An 18,137-nucleotide genomic window follows, 5' to 3' on the forward strand; every position below is an offset into this window, starting at 1 on the left:
TAATACGGTTGAAATAATTTTACAAGAAAATGAGCTAAAAGGCAGTGCGTTGGTTGTGCCCTTAAGTTCAGCATTGGAGGGAAGCGCTTCGCAATGGCTTTCGCAAGTGTGCTTCGCTGATATAACCTGGCTTGGATTTAAAGAATTATTTTTACAACGCTTTGACATTATAGAAACACCAGCCGCCATGTTTCTAAATATGTTGTCAAATAAACCGACTGATGGCGAGAGTCTGGCTGTGCATGCAAGCCGCATGATTACCGAACTAACGACAAAATGGCGTCAAATGGAAACTGAAGAGATTGCTGTGTCTGTGACTCTTGCATTATTGGCAAATTTCGATAGCCGACTGCAGCGTTTAAGTTTTACATCAAATGTTCGAACCAGAGCCGATTTACAGTCCGAATTAAAAGCGTTCACTTTTAATAAAAGAAAAAGTGGCTTTTCGGAACAACAACCCGAAACTTATCCTAAGCGGCAAAAACAATCATCAATAGAGTGTCATTTTTGCGGAAAATTGGGCCATAAGATGTTTGAATGCAAACTCAAAAAACAGCAGAATCTCTTTGCGGCTGACAAGACACGACATGGCAGATATGGTTATCACCGTGAAAAACCAAATATTACTTGCTTTAAGTGTGGAGAATTGGGTCATATATCTACGCAATGTACAAAGAAGGAAGCTGATAAGAGCAAGATTTTCAACCGAGAAAAGCGAGTGGAGCAGTGCAGCGTTGCAGTACCTAAGGGATGCCTTAACCATAGAGACGAAATTTTTGAAATTACTTTTGATTCTGGATCGGAATGCTCGTTGATGAAAGAAAAGCTAAGTACAAAATTTTCTGGTAAAAGATTTAATAATATTGTTATGTTAAAAGGCATAGGCAGCACTGGCATATGTAGTACTGTACAGATATTAAGTAACGTAAAAATTGATGATAATTGTATGGAAATTTTGTTTTATGTCATAGCCGATGACCATATGCAAAACGACATTGTGATTGGCCGCGAGATACTAAATCAGGGCTTTGATATTTTCATGTCATCAAACCAATTTAAAGTCTCAAGAGCTAAAATAATTAATTTATGTACCGGCAGTGAACCGACTGATATTAATACTGAGCTTGAGGGACAAGATAAAATAAAATTAAATTCATTGTTAGCAAAGTACTCAAATTCGTTTATCAATGGTATCCCAAGTACCAAAGTGACAGTTGGCGAAATGAAAATAAGATTGATTAACCCAGCAAAAACTGTCCAAAGAAGGCCATATCGTTTAAGTCCATGTGAAAGAGATATAGTTCGGGAGCAAATTAGTCAACTGCTAAAATGCAATATAATTAGACCAAGCTGCTCACCTTACGCAAGCCCTATATTACTGGTTAAGAAAAAGAATGGCTCGGACAGACTTTGCGTTGACTATAGGGAACTTAATTCAAACACAGTCGCTGACAAATATCCGTTACCACTAATACAGGATCAAATTAATAGACTTGGAGGAGCTAATTACTTTACATGCTTAGATATGGCCAGTGGATATTACCAAATTCCCTTACATGCAGATTCTATTGAGTATACAGCGTTCGTAACACCAGATGGCCAATACGAGTTTTTATCTATGCCATTCGGGCTTACAAACGCACCTGCTGTTTTTCAACGATTGGTGATGCAGGCGCTGGGGGATCTTGCAAACTCTTATGTTATTGTCTACATGGACGATATCATGATAGTTGCTTCAACTAAATGCGAGGCGCTAGAAAGACTACAGATCGTTCTAAACGTTTTAACAAAGGCTGGGTTTTCATTCAATATTACAAAGTGTGCCTTTCTGAAAACATCAGTTCAATACTTGGGCTACAGTGTAAGTGCTGGAGAGATTCGTCCAAACCCACAGAAAATTGTAGCGTTAACTGCACTGCCGCCTCCACAGTCAGTCACTTCACTTAGACAATTTATTGGGTTAGCATCTTATTTCCGACAGTTTATTAAAGGATTTTCACAATTAATGAAACCATTATATTTCTTAACCTCTGACAAAAATAAATTTATTTGGAAGGCAGAACATGAACAGATACGGAAAAATGTTATTGCTACTCTTACCGACAAACCAGTCCTTGTTATTTTTGACCCAGTTCATCCAATTGAATTGCATACTGATGCTAGTTGCAGTGGCTACGGTGCAATTTTATTACATAAAATTAATAGCAAGCCCCACGTAATAGAATATTATAGCAAAACTACTTCACCAGCTGAGTCAAGATACCACTCATACGAGCTAGAAACTTTAGCTGTCGTAAACTCGATTAAGCATTTTCGACATTATTTGTTGGGCAGGAACTTTATTGTTTATACTGACTGCAACTCACTAAAGGCGTCTAGTAAGAAACAAGATTTGACCCCCAGAGCACAGCGTTGGTGGGCTTATTTGCAGTCATTCACATTCGATATTCAATATAGAGAGGGAAAACGAATGGCACATGTAGACTTTTTGTCAAGAAATCCTCTTTTACCAAAGCCTAATCATGCAAAAATTGTTAATGAGAAAAGAGTAAATCTAGCTGAAATTTCAAGCAACTGGCTTATTGCTGAACAGCGTCGAGACTCAGACATAACCGAAATTGTACAAAAAATAAAAGATTTTTCTCTGCCCGAAAATATTGCTAAGACATACGAACTGAGGTCTGAAGTGCTTCATCGGAAAATACAGAGAAATGGCAGAACACGTAGCTTACCAGTGGTGCCACGTGCATTCAGATGGTCTGTTATAAACCAAGTTCATGAGTCGATAATGCATCTAGGTTTTGATAAAACATTGGATAAAGCTTACGATTTTTACTGGTTTGACAATATGTCAAAATATGTTAAGAAATTTGTTGACAACTGCATTACATGCAAAATGTCCAAATCCACCTCAGGAAAAGTGCAGGCTGAGCTGCATCCAATACCAAAAGTAAATATTCCTTGGCACACTATCCACATCGATATCACAGGAAAATTAAGTGGCAAGAATGACCAGAAGGAGTATATTATTGTTCAGGTAGACGCATTTACCAAGTATGTTTACCTTAGTCATAGCCTTAAATTGGACAGTGAGAGTTGCATTAAAGCTGTTCAATCCTCTGTGTCTTTGTTTGGAGTACCAAACCGAATAATAGCTGACCAGGGAAGGTGCTTTACAGGCGCGAAGTTTAGTCAATTTTGTTCGGATCAGAAAATTAGCTTACATTTAATAGCCACTGGCGCAAGTCGAGCTAATGGTCAGGTGGAACGAATCATGAGCACCTTGAAAAATATGTTAACGGCGGTTGAGGTTGGAACGCAGTCTTGGCAGAATGTGCTAGGAGAGGTACAGTTGGCAATCAATTGTACAACCAACCGTGTTACGAAAGCAAGTCCTTTAGAAATGTTATTGGGAAAGGTAGCACGGCCATTAGGATTACTTCCACCTAGTGACATAGAAAATGTTATTGACTTATCAAACGTAAGAGCGCAAGCCGAAAAAAATGTGCTTGCTACTGCACTTTATGATAAAGTGCGATTTGACAAAAATAAGGCAAAAGTACTGAGGCACAAAGTTGGAGATTTTGTGTTACTTAAAAGTGAAGAAAGACATCAGACCAAGCTGAGTCCGAAATACAAAGGGCCTTTTGAGATAATAGAGGTTTTAGAGGGTGATAGATACATTTTAAAGTCTTTAACCAATAAAAGAAATTATAAATATGCACATGAAGATATAAAAAAGTTACCAGAGGGGCAAGTGCCCGAGGAACTAAATGTGTTTGATGATTATTGCGAAAGTAAAAAAGTCGCTTTAGACGGCAGACAAAGAGAAAATGAAAATGTTGAGAATGTTGAAAAGCAAAATGTTGAGAGTGTTGAAGACACTGTAGAAAGTTAAGTACGCCAATAAGGGCGAAGAAGTACTGCTGGCCAATGACAATGGCAGAGTTTTGCATAAAAGATAATGCAAGCACAAGTGCAAAACATATGAATGTTGTTTTGATCATGGCGTGTGGAGCATTTGATTATGTGGCATTAATGATAAATAAAGAAATGTAAATAAAGAAATGTAAATAATATTATAAAAAAAAAAAAAAAAAAAAAAAAAAAAAAAAAAAAAAAAAATAGCAAAATATTGGTTAAGGAGGTTAATTTGTGAAATTGTGATCATGATAAGACAATAAATTAAGAAATTTGAATTTTGTTATGCTTATGCTTTATCTTGTAAATAAAAAGACGAAAAGATAAATTTGGTGTTATTTGTTACACGAGGACGTGTTAGTGTCAGAATGGCCGTGTCGGATCTAAAATCATTGTTCTCAGTGTATGACAAATAATTTGGCACGTTGATTCCTTGCTTTGTTCCGGCTATTCGCCAGGTGGCCAAAATACTCAGTGTATGACAAATAATTTGGCACGTTGATTCTTTGCTTGGCTATTCGCCAAGTACAATCGGTTATATTAAATAAGGCAATTATGTCCAACAACGAGAATTGTGATAACCCGACATCATGATCTGGGGTGAGTAAGGCAACCGGCCGCCGTAAATTAGATAGAACAGCTGTGAGAAAAGTAACTACTGTCTTCTCAACAAGATCGGACTGGCGTGAGCTGTCGATCTATATGGAGGAAGGCACAGGATCTGGAGTATATTCCTGTGACCTCGTTGCGCGGTTGTCCTATCGACATTTAGATTGGTGCACGGTACTCCAGGCGGAGGGTGTATTCATTCCCAATGCCTTTTATGGATACAAAAATAACTTGACTGTTAATTAGAAAAAAATTATTTAACAAACATTGTATTTTTATTGCCAGCTGAGTCAGCTCAGTTGGTTGTGAAATATTCTCAAAACATTCTCACCTCTAATTAGCAGGCACCCTATATGCGAAGTTCAAATGCGCCCATGACTAACAGTTAAGTAAACAATAAAAAGCAGATTCAGTATTTGTTTATCTGAAAAGAAGACTTTATTTTCTAAAGTACAGTTTATGTTTGTTGTTGTTGTTACACAATACACATTTATATAAAACGTATTTTTCTTTTTTAGTATTATGTAGATTTTTATTTAATTAAGCAATATTTAAATATTTTGTAAATACAATTTTCGGTTATGCTTTTAATTCATTTAGGCTAGTCAAAAACTGTTTGCTATGGTAATTTTGCTCTTGAGATTTCTTAGTTAGAACTTTGGAAGTAGGAGTAGGAGCTGGACACGAAGAAGATTCAGAACAAACTCTTCTTTTTCTTCTCCTTCTTGGCATCCACATTGTCGGTACTGTTGTTGGTGCCCAGGCTCTGTCGCCTGAGATCCTCAAGGGACACATGATTCACATCCTCCCACTCCTTCTTCTCGCGCTCAAACTCACGCCGCTTATTGTCCAGCTCGTGTATCTCCAGCTCCAGCGCCTTTTTGCACTCCTCATGCCTGCGCGCCATCTCGAGTTCGGAGTCCTTGAGCTTTTGTATTTTCTCCTTAACCTTCATGTCGAAAATTTGCTCCATCTCGGCCTCCATTTTCTTCATCTTTTGCTCATGCTCGCGCTTCGACTCCTCCATCTGGGTTAGCGGATTCTTGTTGGACAAGCGTGCCTTGCTATCTACCAATCCCAGTTCGGACAACTTGCGGCATCTGTAGTTCTCATAGTGCACATTATTCGTCACATCCTTCAGATTCTGCAGATGTGTGCGTATGACCATATTCCGAAGAGCAATGAAGTCGCAGTGCGTCAAGTTTTCAATCTCGACTAGACCCCAAGGATAACGTCGTCCTCGCACCTTCTTGCCATCCAACTCAATGATCGTATTGGCGCCCACAACGGCAAATGGCACACGATTGCGCAAATTTTGCGTATCCTTGGATTCCTCGGCATCGTCCTCGAGCGTGGCGGGAAAATCATAAGTCTTAATCTTATGCTGAGCAATTTCATTGCGTATCTGCTTCTTGAACAGATGCAGCTCGTCCAGCGTCATGGTGTCGGCCTTGGCAATAACTGGCACCAAATTCACCTTCTCCGACAGACTCTGCATGCAGGCAATGTCCAATGGCCGCAGACCATGACCCGATGGCGCTATAAAATACAAACAACAGTGCACACGATTGTCTGATAATTGGTCTTGCGGTATAACGCTGTGACTCGGCTGTTAGATACTCCTCGTACTTTGCTATCCACATACTCTAGTATGGGCAGCCCAGCAGTTGCTGTTGTCCACCGGCATCCCCAAAGCCGGGCGTGTCCACCACGGTGAGCGTTAGATTAACGCCATTCTCTTTGAGCATCACTTTGGTCGCCTCCACCTCGAAATGTCTTCTTTTTGCGCAACGATTGGACCTGGATACTGCTTCCGCATTGTAGATGTCTGAGAGGAACATGGAGTTGATCAGCGTTGACTTGCCCAGGCCGCTGGCGCCCACCACCATCAGTGTGAACTCAAAGCCACGCTTGACGGCCTTGCGATAAACCTGATTTGGCAAATTGGCAAAGCCCACATAGCCGGCTATTTCCATTGGTTTCTGACGCTTCTGGGACTTTTGTTGCTGCTCCTTCTCCTGCAAGTCGTATATAAGCTTGTTTGAGTCACCATTGGAGCTGCTGATCACCTGCGACGATGCTGCTGATGATGCTACTACTGATAATGGCACACTGGGCGGCTGTGTTTGGGGTCGGGTTGCGTTTGCTGGTGCAGTCGGGGAATCGCCATTCGAGGTAGCCGCTGCCTTCTGCTTGTCGCGCAACGCCAACTGTGCCAAAGTGCTGGGAAGCGCTGCGATGGCGCCGTTTGTGCGAGGATTATTCATTTCTTGTTGCTGCTGTTGCTCTGGTTCGAGAAACTAACTTTTAATTGAACTAAACACTAGAGAAGCTTGCGTTTGCACGCTTTGGTTTCGTTGGGTTTCTCTGACTGTTCTGCGCTTCTTCTTCTTTGCAAGAAAATAAAAGTTATAGTTAACAGAACACGCTATGGTCGTGCTGTTGATTGAGCGAAAAGTAAACGACTGCAGCGAGAGCACGCAAGCTTACTATTTAAATATTGCTTTGCCAGCTAATAAAGCTATATAATAAAAAGATGCATCACTTAAAATCCTTTTCAGGTAGATCAATAAGATAAATAATAATATATTTATTTTGACTGCACAAGTAATAAAATATTGCGATGACCTGTTGTTGTACTCCCGTTCAGACGCACTAAAGAGATTAAAAGAGGTTCGAAGTAACTCTTTGAAAGATGTACATCTGTAAGGTTGAACAAGCAGCTGTGCTTTCTCGGTGGAGTGACCAAAATACCCGAATAGAAGACGTACATAGATAGCAATGTTTCTTATATTTTTCCTAGTTTATTGACAAAAGCATGGATTGTACTCATGATTAAAATAAAGCTGAATGCTAATGAGGGTAATTCGGAAGAATCAACTGCGTAGTGTTTCCACCATTTGTGCTTCCAAGTCCGACTTGTCTTGTTCGATTTATTTTACACATTTGCAACTATTACATGCATATCAAAACTCTTGCTTTAAATTCCATTTGTATATTTAAATAAATTTCGAGGCTTTTTCTTTTCGATTGATTGACCGCAAATTGTTTGTAAATAACAACAAAATAATTATAGAACTTTGGTTTATTAAAAATCTGAGTTAAGTCTAAGTCAAACTGTAATAATAAAAAAACATTAAGAGCTAAATCAACAAAATTACGCTGAGCTTGCAACTAATAAAATCACTTATAGAGCCGCTCGATCACTTGGGCGTACTTTGCGTGCACCACCGAGCGTTTGACCTTCAGCGTGGGTCCAAATTCCCCAGTGGCCTGTGAGAATTCGTGTGGCAAGAAAGCAAACTTTTGCACACACTGAGCATTAGAGATAGCATTAAGATTAGCACGCTTTATGCCCGCCTCCAGAGCTTCGATAAGCTTCGGCTCAGCATTGATTTCCAAAGCAGCAGCCACATCAGCCGCATCGTTGGGCAGTTGCAGATCGGCGCGTATGCCCAGCAGCTCGGAAAGATTTGTTTGCTGCAGACCTAAGTTCTGTAGCCACTCGATAGTTTCGACACTTAGCTCATCCAGGGGCAGGCCAGTCTCGGCGTCCGTTTTAGTTTTCAGCGTCAGCAGAATAGTGAGATATTTTCGTCGATCGCCCACTAGCAAAGCATTCGCCACGCAGGGAAGTTCCTTCCGTATAAGCTCTTCTATATGCACGGGTGGTATATTTTCACCCCCAGCTGTTATGATGAGCTCCTTCAGTCTGCCAGTAACAACTAAGTTGCCAAGAGGATCCAAATAACCCAGATCCCCTGTATGCAGCCAGCCATCCGCATCAATGTTGTCCGCCGTTTTTTCTGGCTCGTTAAGATAGCCCATGAAATTTCCACGCGAGCGAGCCACAATCTCACCCTGACCTTCGCTATCGGGTTGCAGTATTTTAACTTCCACGCCCTTTAGCGGTGGTCCGGAGCTAAAAAGATTGGTTATATGCACATTATATGCAATGGCGCCACCACTCTCGGACATTCCATAAATATCAGAAACAGGCATATCGATGCTCAGGAAAAAATGCTTCAGTTCTTCGGTTACGGGTGCACCTCCGCTAAAGAAAGTCTGGCATTGATCGAGGCCTAACATCGTGTGTATGGGACGAATTAAACGCGAGGCCAACCAGTATTTGGCGCTGGTATAGTAGGAGCTTTGCTCGCTATAAGTAAAAACAAAAATCAAATTATTAGATCACTGCAAAATAAATTCTAAATCTGGGACTCCACCGAATTTCAAATCAATCTAAGAGACTGTTTAGGAATCGGAACAAGTCTTCGTCAAAGTAACTTAATATTCGAAACAAATCAAATTTATCCATTTGGCTTGAAAGATTTAATTTAACTTCTTTTGTAGTACTGCTTAGTTACGAGGACTTGGAGTTTTTACCAATAAGAATTCTGTCAGCTAAAACCAACTCGGTGCTGATTTTGGGTTAATTTGCTGTAGACTTGAAAATGGTTTAATAACTTTATAGCTTCTGCTGGTTTCTGAATTTACTTGAAAGTTTGAAGGTTCATTAACTCACCCTGCATATGTTGACAAATTATGCTGAGCGACCGTCTCGCGCGCCTTTCGTAGCAGCAGTCGGGAGAGTGGCTTTGACTTGGCCTCGGCGGCTGCTAGGCGCTCCTGGAATTTTTCAAAGACGCGCGGTACCCCAAACATGCGCGTGGGTCGCGCCTTTTGAAAACTGCGCACCAGCGTACCCTTCAACGCATCCTTGTCCGCAAAGTAGCAGCAGCTGCCATTCTCAATGCAGAGGAAGATATCAAATACTTGGGCAGCCACATGACTCAAAGGCAGATAGGTAACCAGGCGCTCGGCGCCTGGAACAATGTTGCCCATGGTGGCGGAGACAGACTTGGTGCCGAAGTACATGTTATCATGGGAAAGCATCACGCCCTTGGGCATGCCCGTGGTGCCGGAGGTGAAGACAAGCATGACGCACTCATTGGCGCAAATGTTGCGCTCACGTTGCTGCAGCTGCAACTGCAGTTGCTCCTCATTGTCGTTTAGTTGTGACTGCAACTGCTGCCAACTGTGGTAGCCTGGCTCCTGATCCACAAATGATTCGTAGGGCGCATGCAGCTGCACCACCGCCTTAAGGCGTGGCAGGCGCGACTTAATGGCCCGCAGCTTGGCCATTTGCTTGGCATCGTCCACAATACAAACTGTGGCATCGCTGCTGGCCAGCACATGATGCACTGCCTCAGCAGAGTTGCTGGGATAAATGCCAGCTATAATGGCGCCCGCTCGCACCGCACCCAACTCAGCAAAACACCACTCCGGGCAATTGAAGGCCAAAATTCCCAGCGAACTGCGCTCCTCCAGCCCCAACTGTAGCAGCATCAACGCTGTGCGCTCCACATGCTCCGCATACTGCTTGTAGTTCAACGTCGTCCAGCCATTCTCTCCCGCGCCCGGCGTCTCCCACACCAAGGCAGGTCGCTCCGCGTGTCGCTCGCAAGCTTCATGAAAGAACTCAGCCAGTGTCTTGGGCTCCATTGTGTTGTGCTCATCGAGGCGCAGCAGCACGCCTTCGTGCAAGGAGCAGCTTGTATAGCTTGTTGCCGGCTTCAGTTTATCGCTAATCCGTTTGCTCATCTTGAAGTTGTCGCGTTGACTAAACGCCCAAGCGACATACAGCGCGCTATTTAAGGCTCTGATAGGCGCGTCTATTCGAGAGAGTTGATAAGCCCAAGCAGACGTTCCGTAATCTTTGCTTAAGTCTGCTGGCCTGCCTCTAAGTGTGCCAGCATACATCGTACGACCTTTAGACATCTCTTGGCTTATCAACGCAGGCCCTCTGTGTTTTCAGTTTAGAGTCCATCCGTTTGCTTATCAGAAGCTTAGAAAACCTGCACAAAATTTGGGTTGGTCCCCATAATCGCACGCACTCTCACTATCATGACTTGAAAATCCGAAAAGGTCGATAGTTCAACACTTGAGTTGTCTACCAAACATATGTATTTGTATTGGTGTGTTCAATGCTCTTAAATATTAGATTTCAATCTGTAATTTAATGTCGCCTATGTTTGATCATCCTGAAATTTTTTGCTTCGTTCGAGAGCATGGCAAAGCGTTTTTGCTATTTATTTTAGATTTTTCCATTAAATTTTGTGTGTGTAAATCGAAGGAAATAATAATAAATAAAATAAAAGCACTCATACAGACGGACATGGCCATATCGATTTAGTTTGTCTTGCTGATCAAGAATATTATTACTTTATAGGGTCTCCTTCTCCCTTTGCACTACATCATAATACACGTTTCCATTTTTTAAAATCATTCAAATGTGTATAAAAAGTCTAAATACTAAAATAAGTATTTACAATTAAACAAGAGAATGAACAATTGTATTTAAATTTATAAATTCATTTTTGTTTACAGCACATTTATGATTGTCTAATGGGTTCTTTCACCTAGGTACTAACATTTTGATAATTTGCTGATTACAGGACGTCAAAATTCACTTTCTTGGAATCAACAAACTGAAGGTTATTCACTGCTGCCTGCCTATACAATAGCCACATATGTAATTATGTACCTAGGATTTGTCACCTCAAGTGTGTAGAATGCCTGAGCTAATCCGCTTAAATCAAAGCGCACGTCATACAAACATAACTGACCTTAGACAAACACTGGCGGCCAATCAATCGGCACACAGCTGTTGTGTGTCCGTCAACTGAAGTGCAGGGCCCAGGTCAGTGGAACAGGTAAAGAGGGAGGGGGAGAGCGTAAGCTAACAGGTACCCACACACACACATACATATGTGTGTCAACGCTTGGCTGTACATAAAACATGAATTTGTTGAGGTTCTCTGAGTTTATTTTGGCTGCTGCTGCTGCTGCTGCTGCTGCGCTGCTCAGCTGAGCTAAAGGGGAAGGGCCTGGCGGCTGGTCACTCATCCACGCGCTCTGCTCGCATTACAGCTATGTTACGCATACATAGGCATGTTACATATGTACATACATATGTTTGTTTGCCCATACAAAGCATTGAAATAGAAGCAGAAAAAAACGCACACTCCAAAAACAACAACAACAACAACAGCACTCGCTGCTGGTTGTGGCAGAGTAAAAATCGCTGCTGCTGCTGCTGCCGCGTCGCTGCCATTGCATTGATGCGCGCCTGTTCGAGCAACAGTCATTTTTTGTACAAATTTATAATTTATTGTTTAATTTATTTTATTGCACAATGTGTTGTCAAAACACAGCGCCGCGCTCTCTCGCTCTCTCTTTCGTACTACGTACACACGCGCATATTTTACATGCAAGTGTGGAGCAATTATTAAAGTATTATTAACTCACTTGTAATTGTTGCAATTTGTAGTCGGCGCTTATCATTTGTCAAGCCGCAACAACAACATTATTATGAAATTATTTACCAATGAACAGCAGCCCATGAATGTCAGACAAGTGTTAACATTGTTGTTTCCCCACCGCTCTCCACTCTGCAAACATAACATACAAGCACAAATAGTAGTAGTTGCAATATTGCGCTCTGTTGTTGTTGCTGCTTTCCTTTTTTTTCTACAAAGCGTACATACATAGAGTAAAGTGCTTCAAGTGTAACGGTACATGTGAATGTCATATATGGATATGAATATGCATATCCAGCCATGTTTGTATGTATTCTATGTATAAACAGTCACCTAGGGGCAATGTTGTTGCTATGTAAGAGCAAAAAAAAAAAGAATAGTTGGCTAACCTCAGAGCAAGGTTAATAGGCGTAGCAAATGTTAAGCCTAATGACAGATTAAATTCCTAATTAATATTTGTACACAAACTTGTTGATTCCAACTCTCAGCTTGATCATTTGTTAAAGTGTAGCAAAGTTTGTGCCACTTTGTTACTAATATGTTTATATTATGCTCATATTGTTTGCAATCTATCTTAGCCAGTAGCTGATTTAACTATCTATCTATTACCATTAGTTATGTATACATACAGTTATGTATATAAATATATTGATGTGTGAATTTTTTACTGCTTACACGCACGATTCGTGACGCGTTAGTGGCGCAGGCAGTGGGTTAGTGTGTGTTGCGCGGGGGGCGTGGGGCTTGTGCATATGCATGTCTGTGACTTTTGTAGATTTGTTTGTGTACATATAGATATAGCGAAATAACCAGGCGCGCAGCATTGATTAGCAGGCGGGAGAAAAGAGACCAAGCAAAGCCAAAGCAAAAATTTCATGCGAGCAAGTGAATAAAACAGCCAGCCAGGCAGGCAACAACAATAACAACAAAAACAGCAACAAGTACACACAACAATAAAGAAACACACACATATTCATGCAAGCATACATACATAGGTATGTACATATGTATGATACACACACAAAACTACTAAAAGAGGCAGAGTACCCGACGGATACCCGAGACGACGGCTGCGACGACGACAGCACGACAGATAAACAACATTTATATTCATGTACCCCAGTAACAAGAACAACAACACACACAAAAAAAAACAGGAAAAAAACAACGAAAATCAAATAACATATGTATGTATGTACATATTGACAAGCGGGTAAGCATATGTATGAACATACATGCATGCATAGCTACTTACACACACACACAAGTATATATATGTACATATATTCGTAAGCATTGCACTCGCCAGTCGCCACCACCAACGCCAAACGCCCTGCACGCTCTCCCCCGCCTACGCTCACTGCCCCACAGCCACTGCTATCGACTCATTCAAACTCATTTCTAAGCATATGTATGTAACTATGTTTGAATATACAGCGACGACGACAACGCCAACGTAGTAGTAAGCATATCAGCTCAGCTGCCGCCGCCGCAGTCGCTAGGCCGCAGTCTCAGCCAGCCGCAATCATTGCTTTGGAGCAGCGGCTGAGCGGTGGGGAACAAATAAACGATAACAACACATGTAGTCATACTTACATACACACACACACACACACACACACACACACACTGACTGCTCTCTTAACCCTGCTCTCTGTGTTCTCTGCTTAGTTGCCACATCAGCCAGCGAACCACATAAATAGCTATTACAATAACAACCGGTATTTAAGACTGTTTATAATCCTCTCATTAACACACGACACGTAACAACATTGCAGAATAACAAACACCCCACAAAAATGTCAGCAATGAAATGCATTTCAATGAAAATATATTCAAATTCACTTTATTATAATTTGCAGCGGAGATGCAAATACATATTATGGAAGTTCACTGTTTATATGGCAGTGACTGTGCAAGTTAATATACCGTTTAATCGTTCGTCGTCTTATCTATTTAGAGTCATGCATCTTTTGCTCAATGACGTTACAATTTGTTGATTGGTTCAACGATCATCGGAAAATTCTTAGCGCATCGATCGGTGTTGTTGTCAGATACAATTTTGCGCTGTCATCATCGCATGACATTACATATCTATGGAGCTGCCACAGAAATCTCTAGAGTATGAAAGCTCTAAGGTGGAATTCAGAGAGATTGGAGAGTCTTGGAATTTCTACCATTCATAATAATTCTAACTCCAAATAAGGATTCTGTGGGTTGATTTATTTAAATTTAATTTAAATATAAAAAAATATAAATAATAAAAAAATTTTAAATCACTTCATCTTACTATTCGCTGTTTATAATTTATATTAAGTAAATAGTTTAGTTTATCAAATGTCAAGCATGAACACTTGAATTCTATTATTATTGATTTATATAGGGACAAATTGTGCAGCTGTACCTACTTTGTTGGCCACTAGTGTGACACTCTCAGTTGATCACTCAAAGCAACAACATGACATTTATTTACTAAGACGTATATTTCTGACCGCTAGTGTTACACCCTGCAAAAATATAACTTTCAACTGGATGCTGCAATATTTAATTACTGATTTTTTTAATTGCCAAAGTTAATATAAGCGCTACTACAAATGTATTTCAATCTATTAGCTTGAACAAATTCTGCAGCTAGACATACTTTTCTGACCGCCAGTGTGAGCAACGGTTTCTTTTGTAAACATGCAGCGTCGATAATCATACAAATGAAGTTGTTGTGCTCTGAGTGGTGAGTTGCAATACGTGGGCAGATGCACTGAGAGTAAGAGTCTGATGTCGCGACGTCAACGTCAAAGCTGAGGCAGAGCTGAGGCCTAAGTCGCCGGAACGACATCATGAAGACGGGGAGCAGAGCAGAGCGAATAGCATATGTAAGACATGTGTACATATTAACATGCATATTTACATATGTATGTAAATATATACATAAGTATGTATGTATGTGTGTAGTCGCTACACAAGTTTTTTGTTGTTGTTGCTGATTACATTTCATTTTCATGCCATTTCTGGTTTTGGCGCGACGCGCTCTCTGCTCATTACAAGCATGCATATAAACATATGTACACATGTATGTACATACATAACATAAACACAATTTAAGAATGCCGCTGCTGACGTCGCCGTTACCGTTTTAGCTACATACTTCTGCTCGTACTACACGTATGTACACATAACAACAACAGCAACGTCAACAACATTAATACACAACACATATTGCCTACATATGTATGTATGTATGTACGTTCGCTTTGCTAATCATTTCTGGGCGCCTGCTTTGTGCTCATGTTTATTTGTATATATCGAGCAACACAAACGCACAAAACTCATATGCAAAAGACCCAACGCACATACAACTGTACATATGTGTAGACGCGTGTGTAATCAACAGCAGAGCAAAGCGCGCTGCCCACAAACAAACAAACATGCATTGTTTATGTGGATATGAGTGTAGATATGAATACCATTGTACTTGCTGACGCGCATGGGCTGATTATAATTTTTGGAATGATAATAGATACAAAACATATGTAGAGTCACTACTGTTGGAGCGACCCTCGCATGTAATCGGGTGGTGGTATATAGGATATGAGTGAGAAATGAATACCATTGTACTTGCTATCGCGTGTGGTAGTAGCTAGGATTTGAGTGTAGATATGAATACAATTGTACTTGCTATCGCGCATGGGTTGAACATAATTTACTAAAAACGAATTAAAATAAAAGATATTGCACAGAGATTTAGAGTGTGGGCAGTATGAGAAGCAGAACTATTCGTACGACCCTCGCTTACATTAGAGGGTGTGGTAGTAGCTAGGCTAGTGGTAGAGCTGGTGGCGCTAGTGCTGCTGCTCTCCGTCATGTCTGCAGATATTTTCGGGGAGGGCTTGAACTCCAGGCAAGCATAACGACGCGGCGGCTCAGTTGGCTCAGATTCGCAAATGAATATATTATTGGCCGTAATGCAACGGCAAGTACTCAGCTCCACGCAAGGCTCCTGGAGCCCTCTATTGCAAATTTGTAGACATGCATCGACGCTACGTTCGACAGCCCAGTGGGTGATTTCGTGCAAGCAGTTACAGTTATTCAAACAATATTCCACCGACTGCACCGCATCTGGCAGCGCACGGCATCCCGCGTCTCTAAAGAATCCCGGCCAGCAGCGACAGTGCTCGGGTGCAAGGCAGTCACCATAGGTGCAGTTGCTGCACTGTGGCTGGCACCCCTGCAGACTGTACGACCTGCCGCCCATCGTCTCGTAGCCCTCGTTGCAGGTGCACTCCTGCGGCGCCGTGCAGAGCGCGTTCACGCATTGCGGCTCGCAAATGGGCTCGCATTGTTGCTCCGGTAAGTTGCGCTGATATCCCTTGCGACAGACACAATCATCGGGAGCTGCACAATAGCTGTGCTTGCCACACGCCATGACGCAGTGCGGCACGCATTTGAAACCGCCGGACTTCCTCGATTTGCGGTGATATCCTTTATTGCATTCGCATATTTCGGGTGCAATACAATGGGCATTCTTTTGACAACGCCGCTTGCAGTGGGGCAGGCACTTGGGAGGCGTTCCTACATAGCCCTCGCAGCAGACTTTGACCAACTGCAAGAAGGTAAGTTCGGACGAATATGTATATTTCAGCTATGGCCATTTATCGTACTTACGTCTTTTCCTCGTTTGTCAATATTTATGCATAGTATATCGCTCTTGGCTTGACAAAAGCTGTTTGCTACGATGACTGCAAGCAGTAACCATGATTTAGTCATGGATCTTCTATAAATAAAACTCTAAATTTATGTGGTTAGCTTAGCCGCGAAGCCGCACTAAACTAAACTCATAGCTATACATTTTATTATCAAGACAGTTTACTAACAGTTTGCTTGAGATTTGTCAGCAAATTATAATTATTTTCATATGCATGGGAATTGTGGTTACTCATTAGAAATATGTTCTGCTTAATTATCAATTATTTTTCTAGTATCCCGGAACTTGCTATTGGGATAATAATCAATTGCACGTCCTTTGCGCAAATGATAAATAATGGTACCAATTATAATGCCAAGTATTAGTAGTACAAACAGACCTATCGCCCAGTAAAGCCAAATTGGCATTACATAATAGCAACTCTGCTTTGTAGCATTCTCTGGTTTATAGCCGGTTAGGCACTCGCACTCATTGTGCCCCTTGCAGTAACTATTTTTCCCACACTTTGGTTCACATTTTGGTTCACACATCCAGCTATTGGGATTCCATTCGTAGTTCATGGTGCAGCTACAAACATCGGGTGCTTTGCAGGGAGAATATCGTCCGCAACCCTGTTCACATTGAGGCTCGCATATACCATTCACACGCATATAGCCCACTCTGCAGTCACATTGGTTGGGAGCACGGCAGAATTCATGGTTCCCACAGCTTGGATTGCAAATCGGCAGGCATTTGTTGCGGGGACCGCCTCTCCTATATCCGGGTTCACATTCGCATGTATCGGGTGCCACACACTTGTCATGTGCACCACAAGCCTTTTCGCAAATGGGCTCACAGGTTCCGTTCGTGGACTCCCTATATCCATTCACACATCGACACACATCGACATCGCAAATGCTGTTCTTCGGACATTCTAACTTGCATGGACTCTATTTGAATAGATCTATTAAGTAACTTTATCACAGTTATTCAAATACTTTATTACTTTATCTGTGGGGACGTGAATTAGTTCGTACGCTGTGCAAATTTGAAGACTTATCAGCAGTCCAAGAACTAGACCGTTATACAATATATCCATTGTATTGTAAATTATTCCGCTTAGCTTATAAAACAATTCGATCGCCAAGTCAGTGAATTCAAACTAAGCTTTCTCCTGCGTTCTTACAAAGTATTTATATAAACATATGCGTATGTATATGTGGTTAATGACACATACATGCAAAGTTATTTATGCTTGATTCAAACCATTTTTACTATCGGGGATTTCACAAGCGAGAATAATTTTAGTTGCATTCTGTGATACAAAGTTCACTTCCATTGACTCCGTTCCAATGAGAAAGGAATAATGTTGCGGATTGTAATGGAATGGAACTCCACTCGAAGTTCTGCGGCACCGCTGAAATTTCATTTCAAATTCAGTGGAATTTTGTTTCACTGGTAATTTTCGTTGCACCCCTGAATATCTGGGATTTCAGAAGAGAAAATAACATTAATCTTAAAAGTACAAGTGTGCAAGAGATTACTACGGGTAATTGATAGAGTTTCCATAAATGCTAATCCCTCTCTTAAGATCCCAGTAGCGCACT

At 41.3% G+C, this 18,137-nt stretch overlaps 4 protein-coding genes across 4 annotated transcripts; all 4 read right to left on the reverse strand.

Moving 5' to 3' along the window:
• Positions 1–5,224: 5,224 nt before the first annotated feature.
• LOC108605881 (protein peanut) lies at positions 5,225–6,797 on the reverse strand. Its single transcript, XM_017995697.2, is given in 5 exon segments — positions 5,225–6,118; positions 6,120–6,161; positions 6,163–6,189; positions 6,191–6,211; positions 6,213–6,797. Coding segments are annotated over 5 exon segments (1,569 nt in total).
• An 803-nt stretch (positions 6,798–7,600) lies between these two features.
• On the reverse strand, positions 7,601–10,167 carry LOC108597925 (long-chain-fatty-acid--CoA ligase heimdall). The gene is made up of 2 exons (XM_017984545.2): positions 9,056–10,167; positions 7,601–8,689 (listed from the first exon to the last, which is right to left on the reverse strand). Exons 1-2 carry the CDS (start codon positions 10,132–10,134, stop codon positions 7,714–7,716), a joined length of 2,055 nt encoding a protein of 684 aa, XP_017840034.1. The 5' UTR covers positions 10,135–10,167; the 3' UTR covers positions 7,601–7,713.
• A 5,359-nt stretch (positions 10,168–15,526) lies between these two features.
• On the reverse strand, positions 15,527–16,723 carry LOC108602967 (wnt inhibitory factor 1-like). The gene is made up of 2 exons (XM_017991353.2): positions 16,512–16,723; positions 15,527–16,449 (listed from the first exon to the last, which is right to left on the reverse strand). The coding sequence occupies exons 1-2, from the start codon at positions 16,611–16,613 to the stop codon at positions 15,553–15,555; spliced, it is 999 nt and encodes a 332-aa protein (XP_017846842.2). The 5' UTR covers positions 16,614–16,723; the 3' UTR covers positions 15,527–15,552.
• A 79-nt stretch (positions 16,724–16,802) lies between these two features.
• On the reverse strand, positions 16,803–17,629 carry LOC108594235 (wnt inhibitory factor 1-like). Its single transcript, XM_017979351.1, has 2 exons — positions 17,537–17,629; positions 16,803–17,480 (listed from the first exon to the last, which is right to left on the reverse strand). The coding sequence occupies exons 1-2, from the start codon at positions 17,627–17,629 to the stop codon at positions 16,803–16,805; spliced, it is 771 nt and encodes a 256-aa protein (XP_017834840.1).
• Positions 17,630–18,137: the final 508 nt, after the last annotated feature.

The sequence above is a fragment of the Drosophila busckii genome, chromosome 2L (genome assembly GCF_011750605.1).
Source record: "Drosophila busckii strain San Diego stock center, stock number 13000-0081.31 chromosome 2L, ASM1175060v1, whole genome shotgun sequence".
Lineage (NCBI taxonomy): Eukaryota > Metazoa > Arthropoda > Insecta > Diptera > Drosophilidae > Drosophila > Drosophila busckii.

What these genes read in the sequence shown, in the direction of transcription:
- LOC108597925 (XM_017984545.2), bottom strand. Translation starts at nt 10,134, where the DNA reads ATGAGCAAACGGATTAGCGATAAACTGAAGCCGGCAACAAGCTATACA. An exon ending in AATTTGTCAACATATGCAGG is followed by an intron (nt 8,690 to 9,055) that starts GTGAGTTAATGA and finishes TTTTACTTATAG; the next exon opens with CGAGCAAAGCTCCTACTATA.
- LOC108602967 (XM_017991353.2), bottom strand. Translation starts at nt 16,613, where the DNA reads ATGACTAAATCATGGTTACTGCTTGCAGTCATCGTAGCAAACAGCTTT. An exon ending in TTGACAAACGAGGAAAAGAC is followed by an intron (nt 16,450 to 16,511) that starts GTAAGTACGATA and finishes ACCTTCTTGCAG; the next exon opens with TTGGTCAAAGTCTGCTGCGA.
- LOC108594235 (XM_017979351.1), bottom strand. Translation starts at nt 17,629, where the DNA reads ATGGATATATTGTATAACGGTCTAGTTCTTGGACTGCTGATAAGTCTT. An exon ending in TTCACGTCCCCACAGATAAA is followed by an intron (nt 17,481 to 17,536) that starts GTAATAAAGTAT and finishes CTATTCAAATAG; the next exon opens with AGTCCATGCAAGTTAGAATG.